Source organism: Salvelinus fontinalis, chromosome 3 (assembly GCF_029448725.1).
Source record: "Salvelinus fontinalis isolate EN_2023a chromosome 3, ASM2944872v1, whole genome shotgun sequence".
NCBI classification, from domain to species: Eukaryota; Metazoa; Chordata; class Actinopteri; order Salmoniformes; family Salmonidae; genus Salvelinus; species Salvelinus fontinalis.
Genome location: NC_074667.1, coordinates 25,545,580 through 25,569,859, shown reverse-complemented (window position 1 = coordinate 25,569,859; position 24,280 = coordinate 25,545,580). Strand labels below are relative to the sequence as shown.

Below are 24,280 nucleotides of genomic sequence, written 5' to 3'. Positions count from 1 at the left end.
TGGTCAGGACGTGAGCTGGGTGGGAATTCTATGTTGTGTGTCTAGTTCGTCTGTTTCTGTGTTCAGCCTAATATGGTTCTCAATCAGAGACAGCTGTCAATCGTTGTCCCTGATTGAGAATCATATATAGGTGGCTTGTTTTGTGTTGGGGATTGTGGGTGGTTGTTTCCTGTCTCTGTGTTTGTATTCTGCACCAGATAGGGCTGTATCGGTTTGCTACTTTTGTTATTTTGTATTTGTTTAGTGTTCACAGTAGTTTTTGTTAATTAAACATGTTGAGCACTGGCTACGCTGCGTGTTGGTCCGATCCCTGTTTCACCCCCTCTTCTAGTGAAGAGAGGGAAGGCCGCCGTTACAAGGGGTGTGAATACTTTATGAAGGCATAATACCTCAATTACCTCGTGCCCCTTTACATTGACTCGGTACCTATGCTCCATGTACAGTGCCTTGCAAAAGTATTCACCCCCCTTGGCATTTTTCCTATTTTGTTGCATTACAACCTGTAATTTAATTTATTTATTTATTTGGATTTCATGTATTGGACATACATAATATAGTCAAAATTGGTGAAGTAAAAAATAAATAAAAATTGTTTCAAAAAAACTAAAACGGAAAAGTGGTGCGTTCATATGTATTCACCCCCTTTGCTGTGAAGCTCCTAAATATGATCTGGTGCAACCAATTACCTTCAGAAGTCACATAATTAGTTAGATTGCACACAGGTGGACTTTATTTAAGTGTCACATGATCTGTCACATGATCTCAGTATATATACACCTGTTCTGAAAGACCCCAGAGTCTGCAACACCACTAAGCAAGGGGCACCAAGGAGCTCTCCAAACAGGTCAGGGACAAAGTTGTGGAGAAGTACAGATCAGGGTTTGGTTATAAAAAAATATCTGGAACTTTGAACATCCCACGGAGCACTATTAAATCTATTATAGAAAAATGGAAAGAATTTGGCACCACAACAAACCTGCCAAGAAAGGGCCGCCTACCCAAAACTCACGGACCAGGCAAGGAGGGCATTAATCAGAGGCAACAAAGAGACCAAAGATAACCCTGAAGGAGCTGCAAAGCTCCACAGCGGAGATTGGAGTATCTGTCCATACGTTCACTTTAAGTCGTACACTCCCCAGAGCTGGGCTTTACGGGAGAGTGGCCAGAAAAAAGCCATCTGTTAAAAATGTTGTATCAAGACTACCTAAACGTGCCTAATTTGTTTATTAATAACTTTTCATGTTCAAAATAGTGCCCTCTCCTCAAACAATAGCATGGTATTCTTTCACTGTAATAGCTACTGAAAATTGTAAAGTGCAGTTAGATTGACAAAAATTTAAGCTTTCTGCCAAAATCAGATGTCCTGGGAAATACTCACAGCCTCATGCTAATCGCATTAGCTCAACTACATTAGCTCAACCATCCAGTGGAAGGGACACCGATCCCGACGAAGTTATTAAAGAAAAAAATAAGCAAACATGTTTGGTGTTTGCCAAAAGGAATGTGGGAGACTCCCCGAATAAATGGAAGAAGCTACTCTGGTTAGATGAGACTAAAATTGAGATTTTTGGCCATCAAGGAAAACGCTAAATACATGGTGCTAAGTACAGGGAAATGACTGAGGGAAACCTGTTTGTCTTTCAGAGATTTGAGGCTGGGATGGAGGTTCACCTTCCAGTAGGAAAATGACCCTAAGCATATTGATAAAGCAACACTTGAGTGGTTTAAGGAGAAACATTTAAATGTCTTGGAATGATTTAGTCAAAGCCCAGACCAGACCTCAATCCAATTGAGAATCTGTGGTATGACTTAAAGATTGCTGTACACCAGTGGAACCTATTCAACTTGAAGGAGCTGGAGCAGTTTTACCTTGAAGAGTGGGGAAAAATACCTGTGGCTAGATGTGCCAAGCTTATAGAGACATACCCCAAGAGACTTGCAACTGTAATTGCTGCAAAATGGGGGGGGGGGGGGGGGGGGGGGGGGGGGGGGATAGTTATGCACGCTCAAGTTTTCTGTTTTTTAAAAATGTATTTTCTTATTTCACAATTTTCTAATATTTTATATCTTCAAAGTGATAGGCATGTTGTGTAAATCAAATGATACAACCCCCCCCCCCCCCCAAAATCTATTTTAATCTATTTTAAAATAGGAAAAATGCCAAGGGGTGTGAATACTTTCGCAAGCCTCTGTATATAGCCTCGTTATTGTTTCTGCTTTCCATGGTTGGGAAAGGCCTTGTAAGTAAGAATTTCACGGTAAAGTCTACACCTGTTGTATTCGGCGCATGCGACAAATATAATTGTATTTGATTTGGAAGTGCTGATTCCACCAGAGGAATCATGTTTCTTAGAAGCCTTAGAGCATTTCAAGCACTTAGCATGAGTCTGCGCCCTGCTGCTCACCATCTTTGCCAATTGTGAGTGTCATCTTTATCCACCATTCAGTGGATAGAAATTTAATATACCCTAATAATAAATAGAATATCGGAGGATAAATAATTATATCATGTGATAGTCTTCCGTGGGCAAGTTAATCACACAGCTGACCAAATTACAAAAATTTTACTTCTGGGTTAGAGATTAATCACCTGGTAACAATTTGTTCATTTACATTTTTAGCATATGTCTATTTTCTTGTCTGATACTCAATCCCATTCAAAAAGAATGGAAATCATTGAAGTTTCACCCATTCTGGCCTTCTTCAGAATGCTTGCAACTTTTGCTTTGTGAACTAAGGTTTTCTCTACACTTTTTTAAGTTACTTTTTATTTGTCCAACACTTTAGTATCAATGAGTGTAACACTGTGTCAGGCTAATACAACACCACTGTTTTTTATGGTAATTTACACAATGGACTATTTCTGTAATCCACTGTGATATGGGTATACATGTTCAAAGTGCCATTTAAAACAGTACAGTTAATTTGACCATAAGCATATTATTTTTTCAAATCTACAGCATTTCAGTCTGGTCACTGGTCACTATTCCATTTTGTCCATTTTATTTTTGGGGGTCATTTTCAATTATAATAAACAACCCCTCCACCCTTCCCTAGTGGTCCCTGCAGTCTACAAAATCACACCAGAGGTATGTATGCCTTCCCTTTGACACCAGCGGTATGACACTCATTTGATTTAGCTGGTGATTAGTTGACTGGTCAATCAGGGCACTTTAGGTGTTATTTTGTTTCGGTATATTTGGTATTGCCATGTTATTTTACCGTGACTATGTTGGTCTATTATAGATAAATATTTGCATGGATTTTATAAGTCAGCTGAATTTAGCAGAGCTGGTATAAGAAAAATTATTGTTCAAAAACTGTAGAATGGTTTGATCCATTTCCCACCTTGAACCTCTTGCGTCGCCCATTTCACGTTCTCTTCCTTCAGCACATGTTGGAGAAAGGTAGGCTTGTCTATATCTGCTCTGTTTATCCTGTGATAACATTTTGTAAATATCACTCTATTCCCACTAAATATAGATACAATATCGTCAACTTTATTTATGTTGGAATTCAGTTTTTGAATGTTATTTTGTACACAAGCTTAATAGAATGTTCCCTATAATCTTGAGCACGAGCTGCTATAGCTAGCTAACGTTAGCTCTCTGTTGTTTTTAGCAATTTGCTAGCAATGCAGCTTAGCTACCTAGCACTTTAGCTACCGGTATGCTGTTTTTTTTCCTTTTGTAAAACGAGTATTCATTGTGTTTTCACTGGTCATGCACTGAGGGTTATTGCTTTATCCAACAGGCATGGAAGCAGTTAATAAATTGAGCTGAAGGATGTTGTTTTCCTTTTCAATAGCTACGTGCAGACAGAAAATAATATAGCTAGCTAACATTAACCCCATTCCGTACAAATGTGCGTAACCGCGACATTCAAACGAGGCTACAAAGAAAACTAATGCGACTGTGTTGACTTCAAAATCCGGGGTGTGAACTAGGTTTCTATTCAAGCGTTGATCGACATGGTATGGCTCTATAGTATTGGAGAAAATTTGAAAAAACTGACCCTCCGTTACATCTTGACGTGTCATGTCGTAACGTACAGCACGCATAAAGTAACTATTTCTGTCTTACAATCTCTCTCCACCAGGTGTAGCACTTCTCTCATCATTTAAAAAACAAGAAATGGACAGTGACGGGGTAAGGAGGGGATACCTAGTAATTTTTTCCGTCATCATTGCATGCGATCATCATTCTCAAAGCCGCTGTTTACTTCTAAGATCACTTTAGCACTGCCCTAAAAACCCGATTCAAATTAGACACAAACCTTCAAATAGGTATGTAATGACACATTATATAAACTCTTTATATTGTTTTATTTACATTTTAGAGGTCATAAGTTGGACAGATCGAGTGAAAAAAGCAATTTTCCCACACGACATCTGTCCTTCTCACTATCACTTTTAAAAAGACCCGAAGGAGCTCATTGCCTTCTTGAATTATGCAGAAACGGGCAGCGTGAAGGTCTCGGCATGAATTCTGTTGGAAAGGGGAGAAATTGTGCTTTACAATGGTATTGCAATTACAGTTGATCTGGAAGTATTACATTTTTGGGGTACTAAAATAAGGTCAATTGTAAGGACCAAGGCGATGTACGAGTTTACGTTACTCAGCTCCACCCAGACAGCTGTGTTGGTGTCATCCTTATCTACTAGCTATAACACAGAATAAAACCTTTTACACATGCTTCAATTATACATGTCCCGCCTCTTTATCGCAGGTTATTATTGTACTAATTACCGGGATGTTATAATTGACAGTCAATCGTTTCCTCCAATGCATAGGCCGACAACTGCCTTTACAGTAAAAAAAAATCAAGATCAAGTTATAATTGTAATATAATACTAGGCACAAATGAATTAACAGTTTCAATAATGCTCTGTAATGATGGGCAACCCCAAAATTTGAAGTGCTGCAAATTGTTTTAATTTAAAAATGTAACTCATAGTCAATGGAGAATGTAATTGACTAAGTGTGCAGTAATGAACGTATTTAAACTTCTCCCCCTTCAGCAAGCAGGATTTATTTTTTGATGCAACAGTCACATTAGAAACGTCTATTCCCATGTTTCAGTGAAGCAATTACTCGTTGCTTAATTATATTGCAACCACAAGTAACATTTTGACAATAAATTGGTTAACTGTAATGAGAAAAACATTAACAGATTCTGAACCTTCTATTGGAATGTAATTGAATTCCATACACATCTAGAAATTCTCTGTCAGATCCAATTGAAATATTAGCCCAAGTGCACTTGTTACCACTCTCCTCCTTCCTCACAGTGGCTCTTTGTACTACACTGTGCCTTGGTCTTGTTGAGTCACCCACAGTAGAGGCTGGTTGCCTTGGTGAATGATACAATGCATTTTAACCTCGGATCTAAATCCATTCATCCTCATGAAATGCAGACATATTTCTGTTCACACAGTAGAGTATTGTTCTTAGAGATGAAGAAGGCGTGAGGAATTCATTTGAGTTCAGTCAAAAACAGAGGCGCAACGATTTGATTTGCTGCAAACATTTCTCTGGGGTTTTACTTGCTGATCGGATGACTGTGAGGAACTTTTTCATTTGTATTATTCGAAGATAAATATTTAACCACCAATCTATTGTACCTGTGTAATAATCAAAAGAGTGACTCATCCACTGTTAGGATTATTTTGCAGTTTTGTAATCTCTATAGGGATTTCAAACATTATTTAAAAAATTTGACTAGGCAAGTCAGTTAAGAACAAATTCTTATTTTCAATGACGGCCTAGGAACAGTGGGTTAACTGCCTTGTTTAGGGGCAGAACAACAGATTTGTACCTTGTCGGCTCGGGGATTCGATCCAGCAACCTTTCGGTTACTGGCCTAACACTAACCACTAGGCTACCTGCCACCCCTAACATGGCTGTAATGAGTGGGTTACTCAGAATGATTAAGCAGTCAAAGGGTTGTGATGTAGCCTAATGATCCACTGATTAAATTGAGAACAATATAATGAAGAGCTTTAGGCTAACTGTGCTATATTTAGCTATAACTGGATACGTTTGTAAAGCTGCAAGGTTTAATCATCCCTATGGGGAGGTACACTGTATCCTGTCACAGTAATACAATATTGCAATATTTTATTCTCATACACATACAGCTGATCTGTCTACTCAACATGCCCTAACCCTTGTCACATTGCACATGTTGGCATTGAATTGACCTGATGGTTGTTTTTGAAGCAGTAACATTCTCTCTCTAGGACATACATCAATGGATTGTCCTTGTAAGAATATGCCTGGGTCTCACTCTGACCCTGATTGGATTGTATATGAAATGCAACTGTACAATGACATGACCTCTGAAATGGCTTTAATGTGTTATGTGTTTTTTTAGCCACAGCGCATCACTGCCTGTCTGGTGAACGCAGCGTTCTTTGGTGCCCTTGGGTCATCTTATCTCTATGGCTACAACCTGTCTGTCGTCAACGCTCCTGCACTGGTGAGTCTATTTATTGTGTCACTTTGGACGTACTCTTGTAACATTTGGTGTCACCTAACATTGATTTCCCCTTGTGACACCTTGTTATCACTCTTCAAAAAAAGTAATAGACCAGCTGTACTTTAATGGCTCAACTTTTTGTGTGTTTTTTTTCTCCCCAATTTCATGGTATCCAATTGTTAGTTACTGTCTTGTCTCATCGCTTCAACTCCTGTACGGGCTTGGGAGAGACAAAGGTCGAGAGCCATGCGTCCTCTGAAACACAACCCAACCAAGCCGCACTGCTTCTTAACACAGCGTGCATCCAACTTGGAAGCCAGCCGCACCAATGTGTCGGAGGAAACACCGTACACCTAGCGACCTGGTCAGCGTGCACTGCGCCCGGCCTGCCACAGGAGTCGCTAGTGCGCGATGAGACAATGATATCCCTACCGGCCAAACCCTCCCTAATGACGCTAGGCCAATTGTGCGTCGCCTCATGGACCTACCGGTCGCGGCCGGCTGCGACAGAGCCTGGGCTCGAACCCAGAGTCTCTGGTGACACAGCTAACACTGCAATGCAGTGCCTTACACCACTGCTCCACCCGGGAGGCCTTGGTTCAACTTTTAACGGGTTACTTTAGATACAGTTGTAAAAGGTTCATATTCTAAACTGCAATCCTATGGGATTTTCATCATTTGGGAAACACCAGGGCCTCGTTTCCTAGAGCCTTTGTAGCGTTAAGAGCATCGTTAGAACCATATTATGATGTACAGTGTATCTTTCGTAGCCAATGTGTTTCTCAGAGCCTTTGTTAGTAAAGTGGCTCTAAAAAACTTGCGCTCATCTATAAGTGATCCAGACCACTCGTAGAGCAGCCAAAGTGCGTTGTTCGGCTTCTTTTCTGCCTTACCTCAGAAGATATAATTCTAAAACAATTAATTGTTTTGTGTGAATGGGCATGATCATACATGTTTAATTTGGGTAATTTATAGGATCTATGTAATGTAATATTTCATGAAAAGATTAACAACGTGCTTGACTCCACTTTATATAAACTTAGATCGGGTGCTGAATCCAAAGAACAAAAATATTCAAAATGTTAACACAGGCACACAAATTCTAAAAACCTGTTTTTGCTTTGTCATTATGGGGTGTTATGTGTAGATTGAGCAGGGGAAAAAACGATTTAATACATTTGTGAATAAGGTTGTAACGTAACAAAGTGTGGAAAAAGTCAAGGGGTCTGAATACTTTCGGAATGCTGTGTATTTCAAATTATCCATCCGCGCAGTCAGTTGGTGTATATAATGCGCATATTTGCACCAAACTGAACCCATTGCAGACTCACAATGATGGGGCTATTCTTAAAAAATACAGGCTCCCACGAGAGGAGATACTTAGACTGAAAAACCAAAATGTGTGAGGTAGAGGGTTAGGTACTGTATAAAAGGACACTATCGGAGATGACAGATCTATTGAGGTGCAGTGTGCTAAAAGCACTGTAGAGGCAAGAAGACGCCCGGGGTTCAAATCTTGAAATCTTGAACATTACATGACGAAAAGGTAGATTATGGTGTTATTTTAAAAATTTGAATTCATAAAAACAATTCTGTGAAATGTATAGGTCTATCCTACGTTTCATGTGGGCTATTATTTGTGTTTTCATATGATGCAAGCTGCATCGATTTCAGCACTAGTGAGCTGGACAGCTCCCCCAACGATTTCAGCACTAGTGAGCTGGACTGCTCCACCAACGGAATCATGTGAAAAACCGAACACGGCCCCAACAATGCTTTTAGCTGTGGCACTTACAGGTTCACTCTGTGCTTGTTAGGGAAACACTATTTAAAAAGTTGGCTCGTAAATAACGAAGTATCTTGTACAATCATCGTAATGCTTAAGTTCCATCGCAGCAAGGAAACAAGGCCCAGATTAGATTGCCCATCCATGCTCGACAAAAGTAAATGGAAAAGCTCAGTATTCATCATAGTTTTTTGTTTGTTTATTGGGTCTGCCACAACCCTCCAAACACACGCGCACACACACACCATTTTTGTTTCTTTACTCACAAAAAATGGCAAGGACATCATCTTATCATCTGATCCTACCTACCCAGCTAATTAACCCATATGCCATAGGTTAACCGGTATCCAGCTTTGTACCCACATACATATGATGGGCTACTTAACCCATCAGAGTCTAAGCCCTGTCTATGCCGGGGGTTGGGTGGGGGTTCTACTAAGCTACAGGATATGGAATTGTTTTAAGGTCATACCAAGGACCTTTTAGCTAAATTATTTTGAATTTTTAAAAAGTATCCCAAAATATATTTAAAAAGATGTTTTGATGGAAAAAAACCCCGTATTGAATAACAGTCTCAAAAAAATATCAAGGGTCTCCTATATCTGAGATCAGAAAACATACATTTGTTTTTCTGACATATATTTAACCCCATATTTTTGGCATTAAACAGTTCCATACTGTATATACAGTACTTCTATTCATTTTTTAAAACTTGTACCGGGGGACCTTCAGACGATTCTTGTAAGGCCTGTGGGCGTCCTAGACTAGAACTACCAACATGTACATGTTCGTGAGAATCGCACCTTTGCACAGAGGGCCATATTAGTGTGTGGCCCAAACGGTTCGGACGCAACAGACAGAAGTTGGCAGATCGGCTGTACCAACTTCAGACGGTGTTCTTCTGCTATTTATTCTGTTACCAATAATATTTACATGCTAATAGTTTCCTCTGATTACAATTATTATGTATAACTAAATGGAATCACTTTGCTTCCAAAATGTAAGGAGATATACAGTGTGCATTGAGGGAATTTTTGAAAAATATCTTGGTTCCTTTCTCAACATAGCAATGTGTATTCAAAGAGGACTCGGACCACAAAATAGATGAGTTGAACTGGCAAAAGTAAGGAAAAAAGTCATAATTCAAAGGCAAGGGCAGTGAATACATGGACTGGTCTAATAGACTAGACGTAACATAGTAAACTTAAATCCGGGACACTCAAATTAGTATGATATGTTACGTTTTGGTATGGTTACATAAGACAGATGGTTACTTAAAACCTCTTAAATTTAATGGCAAAATGTAGATTTGTGTCAGATGTGGTCATGGGAAATGTACAAGTTTCCCTAAACCTCTCCAAAGTGGTGTATGTCTGTAAATGTGATAATTCCAGTGCTATTACATATTTGCAATCCATAAATGCTATTTGTTCAGTATAAAAACACAATTTCAACCATATCAACCTCACTCAAACATTGTGGTGGTGTTATGGGGTATCTAGGGTACCTTCAATTGTCTTTTCAACCTCTCCAAAGTGTCTGAATGTGGTAATTGCACTGTTTTTGCACACTGGATGTGCCTAAAAGTTATTGTTCACTATAAAAACAAAATTTCTACAAAAACAACCTTTCGCAAACATTGGTGGTGTCGGGACTTACAAAGGATATGGATAGTGCGTAAGCAGGCAACATCATATTTTTGATATACGCAAAGATATTTTCACTCGGTGGACATTCGATGTTGCCATTAGGTCATACATCATCAGATAACATTGACCAAATCGAAGCTTACCTTGTAAGATATTTGATGAAAACGTTGTGTAAAATAAACATTCTGACTCGGGGCTGGTGATCAATAATGGTAGGTCACAGGCAGACAAATAAGATATCCTCATGATCTGTGGAGTCCCGGATTTCAGTGTGTATCAACGTGGAGTCCCGGCTTTCGGTGTCTATCAACGTATTACGTGTTTATTTAGTTTGTTTCACTACGCTAACCGGAATGTAGGTAGCAGCCATCTTGAAATGAAGTCATCGGCTCGACCTTCCCTTATAAATTTGTATGGCCATATATGATAGTAAGTCATACCGAAGATTTGAAGGCACCGATCAATATCCAAGATACACAGATACCCTGCTTTTGCAGATAGGGGCTACCGTTCTCATACCAGACTGAATTGAATTTAAAAAAATCAAATAGATGTTAATCTTATTTACAATGACGGCCTACCCCAGCCAAACCTGGACTACGCTGGGTCAATTGTGCGCCGCCCTATGGGACTCCCAATCACGGCCGGATGTGATTCAGCCTGGATTCAAACCAGGGACTGCCAGGGACTGGGAAACCAGGGACTGGAAAAAGCTTTGGCAAAGACCGATTGCAGTCCAACTGCACCAGCTCTTAATTATATTAACCTATGCATTAGAAAAAAACATATGTTGTTGCAGTCTTCTTGGGAGATGCCATCACCTTTTCCTTTTAGGTACTGTAGGTGAATGGTATTTCAGGCTTAGAGAATTTCAGTCTGCTAGCCTTAGGATTTCCTAATGTTTCTATTTGGCACATAAGCAAGACATCACAAGGGAGCTATATCAACTGGCAGAAAAATAGTGTTGATTTACTGTGGTATGGTACTGGCCTCTAATTCTCCAATTTGATGGGAACAAGTGTGAAATGTGTGTAGCCCTTGGAATTGTTCATGACTCAAGAAGAGCCATCATCCCTTTTAAGACGGAAACACAGCTTTTGTTGTTTGGTTTGTCTGTCATTGTTCACTCAGTGCTGGTTTTGTGTTTGTTTTTACGCTTCCCACAGGTAACTTGATTTGTTTTAGAATGAGGGGAACGTCCTCTGCAGAAGTCAATATTTTTCCGGAGGACATCAATTCCATAACAACCTGTGTCTTAGAGACAGATCATGATTGATAAGTATTTTGTTGTAAATGACATACCTAGATATTACAAGTAAAATACACCAAAACAGGCGAGCCTTATGGAGCAACAGTTTTTACAATCATGCATACTACAGTTGAAGTCGGAAGTTTACATACACCTTAGCCAAATTTATTTAAACTCAGTTTTTCACAATTCCTGACATTTAATCATAGTAAAACGTCCCTGTCTTAGGTCAGTTAGGATCACCACTTTATTTTAAGAATATGAAATGTTAGAAGAATAGTAGTGATTTATTTCAGCTTTTATTTCTTTCATCACATTCCCAGTGGGTCAGACGTTTACATACTCAATTAGTATTTGGTAGCATTGCCTTTAAATTGTTTAATTTGGGTCAAACGTTTTGGGTAGCCTTCCACAAGCTTCCCACAAGTTGGGTGAATTTCGGCCCATTCCTCCTGACAGAGCTGGTGTAACGGAGTCAGGTTTGTAGGCTTCCTTGCTCGCACACGCTTTTTCAGTTCTGCCCACAAATTTTCTATGGCATTGAGGTCAGGGCTTTTTGATGGCCACTCCAATACCTTGACTTTGTTGTCTTTATTAAGCCATTTTGCCACAACTTTGGAAGCATGCTTGGGGTCATTGTCCATTTGGAAGACCTGTTTGCGGTCAAGCTTTAACTTCCTGACTGATGTGTTGAGACGTTGCTTCAATATATCCACATAATGTACCTTCCTCATGATGCCATCTATTTTAAGGACAACAAAGTCAAGGTTTTGGAGTGGACATCACAAAGCTCTGACCCCAACCCTATAGAAACTTTGTGGGCAGAACTTACATGTATTTGGCTCAAGTGTATGTAGACTTTCGACTTCAACTGTACATACATACATGCATACTGTATGTGCCTACAGTAGAAAAGGCAACACAGTGTACAGAACATAAGTAACTTACTTTGTTAGGAAAGCTCACATGTCCAAAGTTATTATTTGTAAGAAAAACAACAATGAAGGCAAAACAAACACCAGCAAGAAAATGTTACATTCTTGCAAGACTGCACAAATATATGCATACTTGATCTGCGCAAACATGAGTGAAGTGCATTGGACTCTCCTCAAAGAGAGAAGTTTGTCCGGCTCAGTAAAGCCTCAAACATAAGTTGTCCGCAAAGCTGAATGTGAATTAATGAGGCAGAACACACCTCAATTTAAACTGTTAGAAAATTTAACTTGTTAGAAAATAATTTGAAATTGACAAGTTGAAACAGCCGATAGATAATTAGCAGGCAGCACATGTAAACTGTCCTGTTGCATAATAATCACATTTTGTAACAGTGAGTGCATTGTGACATCAGTCTGGGGCGCCCGTTAGAGATATTTGGAACTCACATGTGAAAATGTTAAAGGCTTCTGAAGTTTCTGATTTCCAATTTGAAATTTCTGACTTAATTTTCCCCTTCAATGCTTTTCAGGCAGCGTTATTCTGTGGCTTTGTTAAATGCCTTTTCTCAACCAAGAATGTTGTAAACAAGAATGACGCCCCCTTGATCAGTCAACATAAACATGATGTTTGTCAAGAGTTTAATTCCAAAACGCTATATATCCATTTTCAGAAATCTTGGTAAATTAGCTTTTATTTTTTAAACAAATGAGATAGTGAATAAACACAATCTAGTCATGGCATGGGGTTGTTTAAATGACAGATGTATTTGTTTAAAATCTATCACTTGATGGTTTCGTTTCCGAGACAAATAATCATGTTTTTTTGCTAAATGCTATATATCTGCCTCACTCTCATAGAAATAAGTAGTACTGCTAGGGTTTACACAGTCAAATGTAACACAACTACATTTTTAATAAAGAACTGTACAAATGATACATTTGCTACATCAATATTAAAAATATATATTAATTAGTTCATTACTCCAGTCTGAGCTCAAGACTGCTATGGCATTTGTCCTTCCGCATCACGATTTAGTTGGCTAATTGTATCCTGAGCAGTCTTATAGTCCCCAGACACATGCAGTCTTGGTCTCCTACCCTGTATCTAAATCCAGTTAGCCGTCTGCGTCCCTCTAGCACATTCTTAACATACATTTTTTTTTATATGCTCACAAATCAGTGAATATAGTTAAGCTAATTATTTATAGTCCACACACAGGCGCACACACAGTCAATAGAAATCATTTGGGCTGGTTAGACCTCCCCATAAACCAGCTTTGCATGCGTTTCCCTTTCATGTTCCCTTCAGGTGTGGACTGTGTGTGAGAATTTGAAGTTAGGATCCACTGACGATGAACCTGCAGGCCTCCAGAAGCCAAGCTGGTCATCTGGTTCAATAGCCAAGCAAGTCTTCCTTTTGGGATGGAAGGTTATAGGATAAGAAAGAGAGCCAGAGACAGACTGGAGAATTGGAGTTTAGCTTTGAAAATAGTGAAATGCTTGACAGACAGGAGAGGTGAATAGGTTTTGACTTAAATACATTTTTTGTTCACATTTCAAGTGTAAATTGCTCTGACGAAGGCCAAGAGGCCGACACGTAAAGATTTAATCAAATAAGTGATACAACCGGGTTTCTCTTCTTTGCATTATTCTCAAAGCACCTGAAATGAGAGAACTCAAATGTGCAAGTGCTTTTTTGAATTTTAAGCCGAAATTGGGTGAGTGTACACAAATATGTGAATTCACCCATAATTTCTGTATAGGTGTCGTGGTTCACATTTTTCTAAATTTACAGCGTTGGGTTGTAATTTGAAATACTTGCTACACCAGAAGTTAATGGTTATATGTAGGAGGAATGTATATGGTGGAGTCAATTAAGGGTGGATAGGATACGAGCCATGGGCTTTCGAGAGTTACTAAGTGAGGGAATAAGGCAATCACATGGTTGCGGTCACTGATAAGGGTGGGTAGCTGTGGATTAGTGATGTAACGAGTGCGCTGAGAGTCGGGAAGCAAGTTCAGGGAGTGAGTGATTTTAATCAATAAACGAAACAATACAAAACAAGAAACACGAACAACGCACAGACATGAATCAGAAACAATGACGCATGGGGAAGGGACCAAAGGGAGTGACACACACACACACATATATATATATATATATATATAAAATGTGGGAGTACAAGTATTTGATACACTGCCGATTTTGCAGGTTTTCCTACTTACAAAGCATGTAGAGGTGTGTAATTTTTTTATCATAGGTACACTTCAACTGTGAGAGACGGAATTTAAAACAAAAATCCAGGAAATCACATTGTATGATTATTTTTTTTTGCAGCTCTTTCAGAACATCGGCTATCTGGATTTGGGTGAAGGAGAAATGGGGGAGGCTTGGGCAAGTTGCTGAGGGGGGTGCAGGGCTGTTGACCGGGGTAGGGGTATCCAGGTGGAAAGCATCGCTAGCCGTAGAAAATGCTTTTTGAAATTCTCAATTATCGTCGATTTATCGGTTGTGACAGTGTTTCCTAGCCTCAGTGCAGTGGACAGCTGGGAGGAGGGGCTCTTATTCTCCATGGTTTTTAGTGTCCCAGAAATTTTGGGAGTTTGTGCTACAGGATGCAAATTTCTGTTTGAAAAAGCTAGCCTTTGCTTTCCTAACTGCCTGTGTATATTGGTTCCTAACTTCCCTGAAAAGTTGCATATCGCGGGGGCTATTCAATGCTAATGCAGTACGCCACAGGATGTTTTAGTGCTGGTCAAGGAAAGTCAGGTCTGGAGTGAACCAAGGGCTATATCTTTTCCTGGTTCAACATTTTTTGAATGGTGAGGAATGATGGTGAGGAAAGCCCTTTTAAAGAATAACCAGGCATCCTCTACTGACGGAATGAGGTCAATATCCTTCCAGGATACCCAGGCTCAGTCGATTAGAAAGGTCTGCTCACTGAAGTGTTTTAGGGAGTGTTTGACAGTGATGAGGGGTGGTCGTTTGACCGCATACCCATTACAGACACAGGCAATGAGGCAGTGATCGCTGAGATCCTGGTTGAAGACAGCAGAGGTGTATTTGGAGGGCAGGTTGGTTAGGATGAAATCTATGAGAGTGCCTGTGTTTACGGATTTGGGCTTGTACCTAGTAGGTTTATTGATAATTTGTGTGAGATTGAAGGTATCTACTTTAGATTGTATGACGGCCGGGGTGTTAAGCATGTCCCAGTTTAGGTCATCTAACAGCACGAGCTCTGACGATAGATGGGGGGAGAAATCAATAAACATATGGTGTCCAGGGACTAGCTGGGGGCAGAAGGTGGTCTATAGCAAGCGTCAACGGTGAGAGACTTGTTTCTGGAAAGGTGGATTTTTAAAAGTAGAAGCTCATTGTTTGGGGACAGACTGCAGTAGATTGCAACTCCACGCCCTTTGGCAGTTCTATCTTGTCGGAAAATGTTATAGTTAGGGATGGAAATGTCCGGGTTTTTGGTGGCCTTCCTAAGACAGGATTCAGACACGGCTAGGACATCCGGGTTGGCAGAGTTTGCTAAAGCAGTGAATAAAGCAAACTTAGTGAGGAGGCTTCTAATGTTAACATGCATGAAACCAAGACTTTTACGGTTAGAGAAGTCCACAAATGAGAGCGCCTGGGGAATGGGAGTGGAGCTAGGCACTGCAGGGCCTGGATTAACATCTACATCACCAGAGGAACTGAGGAGGAGGAGTAGGTTAAAGGTAAGTCTAAAGGCTATAAGAACTGGTCGTCTAGTGCATTCGGGAACAGAGAGTAAATGGAGCAGGTTTCTGGACACGGAAGAGTAGACTCAAGGCATAATGTACAGACAAAGGTATGGTAGGATGTGAATACAGTGGAGGTAAACCGAGGCATTGAGTTATGATGAGAGAGGTATTGTGTCTAGAGACAACATTTAAACCAGTTGATGTCACCCCATGTGTGGGAGGTGGAACAGAAGGGTTAGCTGAGGCATATTGAGCAGGGCTGGAGACTCTACAGTGAAATAAGACAATAATCACTAACCAAAACAGCAATGGACAAGAGATATTGACATTAGGGAGAGGCATGCATAGCCGAATGATCATGGGGTCTAGTGAGTAGCTAGGCGAGCTGGAGCTAGCCACTGACCGCTAGCTTCTGTTGGGGGTTCCGGTTCTAAAGTAAAGATAATAGCAGATTTATAGCACATTGCATGAGGCAGGTTGAATGTTGTATGTTTGAGTTGAGGTTTAAAAAATATATACAAAATATATGCGAAGAAAATGCAAATAAAAAAAGACGTGGGGAGAACCAGTATTTGATTCACTGCCGATATTTGCAGGTTTTCCTACTTACAAAGCTTGTAGAGGTCTGTAATTTTTGTCATAGGTACACTTCAACTGTGAGAGACAGAATCTAAAACAAAAATCCAGAAAATCACATTGTATGATTTTTAAGTAATTAATTTGCATTTTATTGCATAACATAAGTATTTGATCACCTACCAACCAGTAAGAATTCCTGCTCTCACAGACCTGTTAGTTTTTCTATAACCTCTACTTTATCTCCATCCCTGATCCGGGAGCATCCTCATCAGTAAAAAAGCTGACTAGCATAGCCTAGCATAGCGCCACAAGTAAATACTAGCATATAAATATCATGAAATCACAAGTCCAATACAGCAAATGAAAACTACACATCTTGTGAATCCAGCCATCATTTACGATTTTTAAAATGTTTTACAGCGAAAACACTATGTATTTCTATTAGCTAACCACAATAGCAAAAGACTCAACCGCATATTTTCACAATTTTTTTACCGCATAGGTAGCTATCACAAACCCGACCAAATAGAGATATAATTAGTCACTAACCAAGAAACAACTTCATCAGATGACAGTCTTATAACATGTTAAACAATAAATCTATGTTTTGTTCGAAAATGTGCATATTTGAGGTATAAATCATAGTTTTACATTGCAGCTACAATCACAAATAGCACCGAAGCAGCAAGAATAATTACAGAGAGCAACGTGAAATACCTAAATACTCATCATAAAACATTTTTGAAAAATACATGGTGTACAGCAAATGAAAGATAAACATCTTGTGAATCCAGCCAATATTTCTGATTTTTTAAGTGTTTTACGGCGAAAACACAATATAGCTTTATATTAGCTTACCACAATAGCCAAACACACAACCGCATTCATTCCCCGCAAAGGTAGCGATCGCAAAAAAACAGCAAAAGATATATAATTAATCACTAACCTTGACCAACCTCATCAGATGACAGTCCTATAACATCAGGTTATACAATACACTTACAGTGGGGCAAAAAAGTATTTAGTCAGCCACCGATTGTGCAAGTTCTCCCACTTAAAAAGATGAGAGAGGTCTGTAATTTTCATCATAGGTACACTTCAACTATGACAGACAAAATGAGAAAAAAAATCCAGAAAATCACATTGTAGGATTTTTAATGAATTTATTTGCAAGTTATGGTGGAAATAAGTATTTGGTCACCTACAAACAAGCAAGATTTCTGGCTCTCACAGACCTGTAACTTATTCTTTAAGAGGCTCCTCTGTCCACTCGTTACATGTATTAATGGCACCTGTTTGAACTTGTTATCAGTATAAAAGACACCTGTCCACAACCTCAAACAGTCACACTCCAAACTCCACTATGGCCAAGACCAAAGAGCTGTCAAAGGACACCAGAAACAAAATTGTAGACCTGCACCAGGCTGGGAAAACTGAATCTGCAATCGGTAAGCAGCTTGGTTTGAAGAAATCAACTGTGGGAGCAATTATTAGGAAATGGAAGACATACAAGGCCACTGATAATCTCCCTCGATCTGGGGCTCCACGCAAGATCTCACCCCGTGGGGTCAAAATGATAACAAGAACGGTGAGCAAAAATCCCAGAACCACACGGGGGGACCTAGTGAATGACCTGCAGAGAGCTGGGACCAAAGTAACAAAGCCTACCATCAGTAACACACTACGCCGCCAGGGACTCAAATCCTGCAGTGCCAGACGTGTCCCTTTGCTTAAGCCAGTACATGTCCAGGCCCGTCTGAAGTTTGCTAGAGAGCATTTGGATGATACAGAAGAATATTGGGAGAATGTCATATGGTCAGATGAAACCAAAATAGAACTTTTTGGTAAAAACTCAACTCGTCGTGTTTGGAGGACAAAGAATGCTGAGTTGCATCCAAAGAACACCATACCTACTGTGAAGCATGGGGGTGGAAACATCATGCTTTGGGGCTGTTTTTCTGCAAAGGGACCAGGACGACTGATCCGTGTAAAGGAAAGAATGAATGGGGCCATGTATCGTGAGATTTTGAGTGAAAACCTCCTTCCATCAGCAAGGGCTTTGAAGATGAAACGTGACTGGGTCTTTCAGCATGACAATGATCCCAAACACACCGCCCGGGCAACAAAGGAGTGGCTTCGTAAGAAGCATTTCAAGGTCCTGGCCTAGCCAGTCTCCAGATCTCAACCCCATAGAAAATCTTTGGAGGGAGTTGAAAGTCCGTGTGGCCCAGCAACAGCCCCAAAACATCACTGCTCTAGAGGAGATCTGCATGGAGGAATGGGCCAAAATACCAGCAACAGTGTGTGAAAACCTTGTGAAGACTTATGGAAAACGTTTGACCTCTGTCTTTGCCAACAAGGGGTATATAACAAAGTATTGAGAGAAACTTTTGTTATTGACCAAATACTTATTTTCCACCATAATTTGCAAATAAATAAATAAAAAATCCTACAATGTGATTTTCTGGATTTTTTTTCTAATTTTGTCTGTCATAGTTGAAGTGTACCTATGATGAAAATTACAGGCCTCTCATCTTTTTAAGTGGGAGAACTTGCACAATTGATGGCTGACTAAATACTTTTTTGCCCCACTGTATGTTTTGTTCGAAAATGTGCATATTTTGAGCTGCAAACCGTGGTTATACATTGTGAATATGTAGCATCGATTCACCAGAATCTCCGGAGAAATTTTGGACAGTCACCTAATCTCATCAAAGAACTCATCATAAACCTTACTAAAAAATACATGTTGGACAGCAAATGAAAGATACACTAGTTCTTAACCTGTTGGGGATGGGGGCGCTGTTTAGACTATTTATGCTAATTTGGCTAATTTTTTAAACGGCTTCCCACAAAATCCTTGATCGTACAATATGCATATTATTATTATTATTGGATAGAAAACAGTCTATAGTTTCTATAGGAGTTGAAATTTTGTCTCTAAGTGGAACAGAGCCCATTCTACAGCAATTTCCCTGACATGGATTCAGATTTCAGAAATGTTGGCCACTGTTCTGAAGTCAGTTAAAACGGCACTGATTTTGCTATGACTATACGGACACTTCTTACGTCTTCCCCTGGATGCCTTTACGTGATGACGATTCCAATGGGGTCGATTGCGCGTTCACAGGCCCTACAAATGAAAAAACCCTGAAGCTAGTCATTCTTTCCTTGGTGCGTAACGCGCGTGCTGGTCACCGACCCGCTCCTGTTCCAAGCGTTAGTTTAGCCTGTTATATTTCTCCGGTCATCTTTTCACTCGTTATAGGAGTTAAAAACATCATAAGGTAGTTAATTTAAAGCGTTTTATAGCAATTTATATCCGTTTAGTGCGATTTTGGGACATTTATTTTTGCAACGATGTGAAAAGTTGGGCACGCTTTTCAGTTCATCCCGAACGCAGTTGACATTTCCACATGGCAAGAGGACAGCTTTCCACCAAAAGACGATTTCTCCCAAGAAAGGATCCTTTGCCCAAGATACTGATGGAAGAACAGCTCAAGGTAGGACATTTTTATTATGATAAATCGTGTTTCTGTCGAAACATTTTAGTGGCTTAGAACGCCATGTTTTATGACGTAGCTTCGCTAGGCGCAAACTGTATTGAAAAGTAAGGATAAATTAAAAAATGTAATAACGCAATTGTATTAAGAATTAAATTGTCTATCAATCCCTGTCCACCCTATATTTTTTAGTCACGTTTATGAGTATTTATGTATAAGAGTAGATCACTGTCTAAGTGGCGCAAGGACATTTTCTTTACCAGCTTGTCTACATTTCACATTGTCTAACCATGATTTTGGTGGCTAAATATAAACATTTGCGATCAAACTCTATATGGAATGTGTAATATGATGTTACAGGAGTGTCATCGGAAGAATTCTGAGAAGGTTAGTGAAAAAATTAATATCTTTTGGCGATGTTGACTTTTATCGCTCACTTTGGCTAGAATCAATGCTGGGCTGCTAATTGCTATGTGCTAAGCTAATATAACGATTTATTGTGTTTTCGCTGTAAGACACTTAGAAAATCTGAAATATTGTCTGTATTCACAGGATCTGTGTCTTTCGATTCGTGTATGCTGTGTATTTTTACGAAATGTTTGATGATTAGTAAGTAGGTAAACACGTTGCTCTAAGTAGTTTTTCTATTCCATTTGTGACGGTGGGTGCAATTGTAAACTATGATATCTACCTGAAATATGCACTTTTTTCTAACAAAACCTATCCCATACCATAAATATGTTATCAGACTGTCATCTAATGAGTTTTTTTGTTGGTTAGGGGCTATAAATATCTTAGTTTAGCCGAATTGGTGATGGCTACTGGTGTTGGTGGACAAATAAAAGATGGTGGATTATGCTAATGTGTTTTTAGGTAATAGATGTACATCTTTACATATTGTGTCTTCCCTGTAAAACATTTTAAAAATCGGAAATGTTGACTGGATTCACAAGATCTGTGTCTTTCATTAGCTGTATTGGACTTTAATGTGTGAAAGTTAAATATTTAAAAAAAATATTTTTTTTGAATTTCGCGGCACTGGTTTTTCAGTGGGGGGGGGGGGGGTGCCGCTAGCGCCACGCTGATCCTAGACAGGTTAACCTCCAACGAGCACCTACCCCGGGTCCGGGAGCACCCCCCACCCCCCATACATCGTTATATTAGCATACCACATGTGCAAACATTACCCCAGCATTGATTCTAGCCAAAGAGAGAGATAACGTCAACATTGCCAAAATATATAAATTTTTTCAACCTTCTCAGAATTCTTCCGATGACACTCCTGTAACATCATATTACACAATCCATATAGAGTTTGATCGAAAATGTGCATATTTAGCGGCACAAATCGTGCTTACACAATGGAAATACTGTCCAACTACTCAAGCAATCTGCCCGGCACCATCATGAAATTACAACTATTTTTATCAAACTATTCATAAACTTGACTAAAAAAATACAGGTTGGCCATGAAATGAAAGATGCATTAGTTATTAATGCAACCGCTAAGTTAGATTTTTAAAATTAACGTTACTAGACATACAGTGTGCGTTACAGACAGACTAGTGCTGCAATAACGGCGTCACTATTTACCATTGTTGAGTTTACATTTTTCCACATAAAAATGTAATAACATCATAAATAGCTCTTACTTTTCGACGAGCTTCCATCGGAATCTTGGCCAAGTGGTACTTTGTCCAAAAGAATCGTTGCTTGGTTGTAAAACGTTGCATTCAACTTCTGATATAGCAGCTAACTATAGCTAACAATTGCTAACATTAGCTATTTTGCCACAACGTGTCCAAATTCTCAATACGCAATACTGAGGATAATTCCGAAAAATAGCAATATACTCGCATAATCTGATATAACTCGGTTTCAAATAGCTTCGTTATGATGTTTCTAACACCTATATCAAATTAAATTACAGACTGATATATCTAAAGTTCATTACTGAGCGTTCGAAAATGGCATCCCGAGGTCTCTCTCTGCGTAAAGTTCAGCGTCGAAAAGAAGGCGTACCTCACTCCTTGGTCTTTTATAACCTCTGAGAGCTACCTAGGAAGCCCATTCCACTTCTCATTGGTTACTGACATCCAGGGGAAGGCGGGTGCAGTTCGTGTCGTTCCATAGGATATACACACGCCTTTAAACTGAACTGAGATCAGAGCTTCGCTCTCAGACCTTCGCAAAACCTGTCATGGATTTCGCTGTAGAAAGAGTTCCGTTCCACTCAGAGACATAATTCAAACGGCTATAGAAACTAGAGAGTGTTTTCTATCCAATAATAGTAATAATATGCATATTGTATGATCAAGAATTGAGTAGGAAGCCGTTTCATCTGTAGAGACAATTATGCTAATTTGAAACAGCACCCCCTATAGTCGCAAGAAGTTAATGCAATCGCCGTGTTAGATTAAAAAAAATACTTTACCATAACAAACAGCTTACGTTATAGCAAGACAGCGCCCGCAAAAAGGAAGGAAAATACGACTAAACATTTTCCACAGAAATACGAAATAACATCATAAATGGTTCTTACTCTTGCTGAGCTTCCATCAGAATCTTGTACAAGGAGTCCTTTGTCCAGAATAAATCGTTGTTTGGTTTTAGAATGTCCTCTTCTCCTGTCGAATTAGCAACCTTAGCTAGCCAAGTGGCGCGAAGATGTCCATCTCACCTAAGGCAGAGAACGGAAAACTCAAACTCCTGATAAACGTTGAATAATCTGATAAAACGATATTGAAAAAACATACTTCACGATATTATCACATGTATCAAATAAAATCAAAGCCGGAGATATTAGCCGTCTATACCGAACGCTTTTCAGAAGCCAATGCTGATGTCCTTCCCGCGCCTTGGTAGACAAAGGAAATAGTGGTCACGTCATTCCAAGAGCTCTTGTTCGACCTCAGATCAAGCTAGACACCCCATTCCACCTCCCACTGCCTGTTGACATCTAAGCTTCCTGGAGCAACCGGAAGTGATTAAATTCACCCTAAAGGTGTTTTGATATACCAAACCTGCAGTTTGTGAAACTCACTGCATTCAACCTTGTGTAAATCAGTCAATTCTTAACGTAAAGACTTTAAACTCAGGATTCTGTAAGAGCATACCCCAATGAGGCTATGTGTTTACTTTCAGCTTCCTGTGCCAACCGGAAGTCTCTTAAATTGGGGTAATAGGGGCTGTTTCGAAGGGTTAAAAGAGTCAGATCTTTCCAAAACTTCATATGTGTGATTAGTGGTTAGGCAACCCTCATGAACTGTAAATCAGTAATTTCTCCCATCAGATTTCCAAGAAAAACTCACACACACACACACACACACACACACACACACACACACACACACACACACACACCCACACACACAGCAAGGATGGAGTAACACAGTGTGGGGCTTACAGCCACACAGATCCTGCAATAGTTACCTTAGTTCGAACTATCAAAGAACCGTCAGACCTAGAGCTCTGAAGCTTTGGAAAACTGTTCTAGAGCTCAAGTCGATAGTGCGTGATGAGTTATGTGGCTATAGAAGGTTCTCAGACCGAGAAACAGTGTCATACATTTGCAATAACTTCAATTAATTTTGACCATCACGAAAATGATGACATTTAGAAAAGTCCCAGAGTCCCAAGACAGGTGCATTCAAACCCGCTCGGTCCATAGAGATGGTCCATAACGTTTCTGTCTGCTCATTCAAGCTCATTCAAGGACCCCGTAGCAACACCCGGAAAATGTGGATTTTCAGCACCAATGACCTATCGAGCCGAAACTTGGGATTCAGGGTCGCCTCACATAGGCCTACACATAATGTCAGAACTTTACCCGCAGCTAGAACATAACTACGTATTTTACGTTTTTATTATGGTTTAAACAGAAGACGCTGTGAATTTTGGGCCTGCTCTGAAATATGTGATAGTTGGCTTCTAAACGAGTTGGAAAAAGTGGGTGTGGTGTCAGTTTGAATCCGTTTATTGTCAGAATGATATCTATTTGACTGATGAATGGTGACTTGCTGGCTGACTTTTGTCCATTTGCAATATGTTTAAACAGTGAAAAAACATTACCAAATGGACATGATGAAATCAACACCAACGAGCGATAGAGAGGAACAACTACCACTGCCCGGCCATCCCGAGTTCATCGGGCCAGTCAATTTTGCATTTCTGAAGTATTTTTGAGCATATCAAATTCGTGATGGTAAATGCCCATTGAAACATATTGCAAATGGACAGCCGTACGCCTGGTGATTAGAATTGGTTACCAGGAGCACATAAAAAAAAAAAATGCCTTTAGGGGGGTGCAAGGGGTCTACGGTTGGCTAGGGAGCACCCCTTGCCAATCCAGTAGGTCATTTTGGACGTTT

General features: G+C 39.7%; 1 protein-coding gene across 2 annotated transcripts in view; it reads left to right on the top strand.

The window, feature by feature from the left end:
- Positions 1–24,280, top strand: part of slc2a9l2 (solute carrier family 2 member 9, like 2) — a 247,011-nt gene that overhangs the window by 9,272 nt on the left and 213,459 nt on the right. For both annotated transcript variants that reach the window (XM_055910005.1, XM_055910007.1), the window contains one exon: positions 6,376–6,480. In XM_055910005.1, the coding sequence (XP_055765980.1) occupies positions 6,376–6,480 (105 nt within the window). The remainder of the gene's footprint in view (positions 1–6,375; positions 6,481–24,280) is intronic.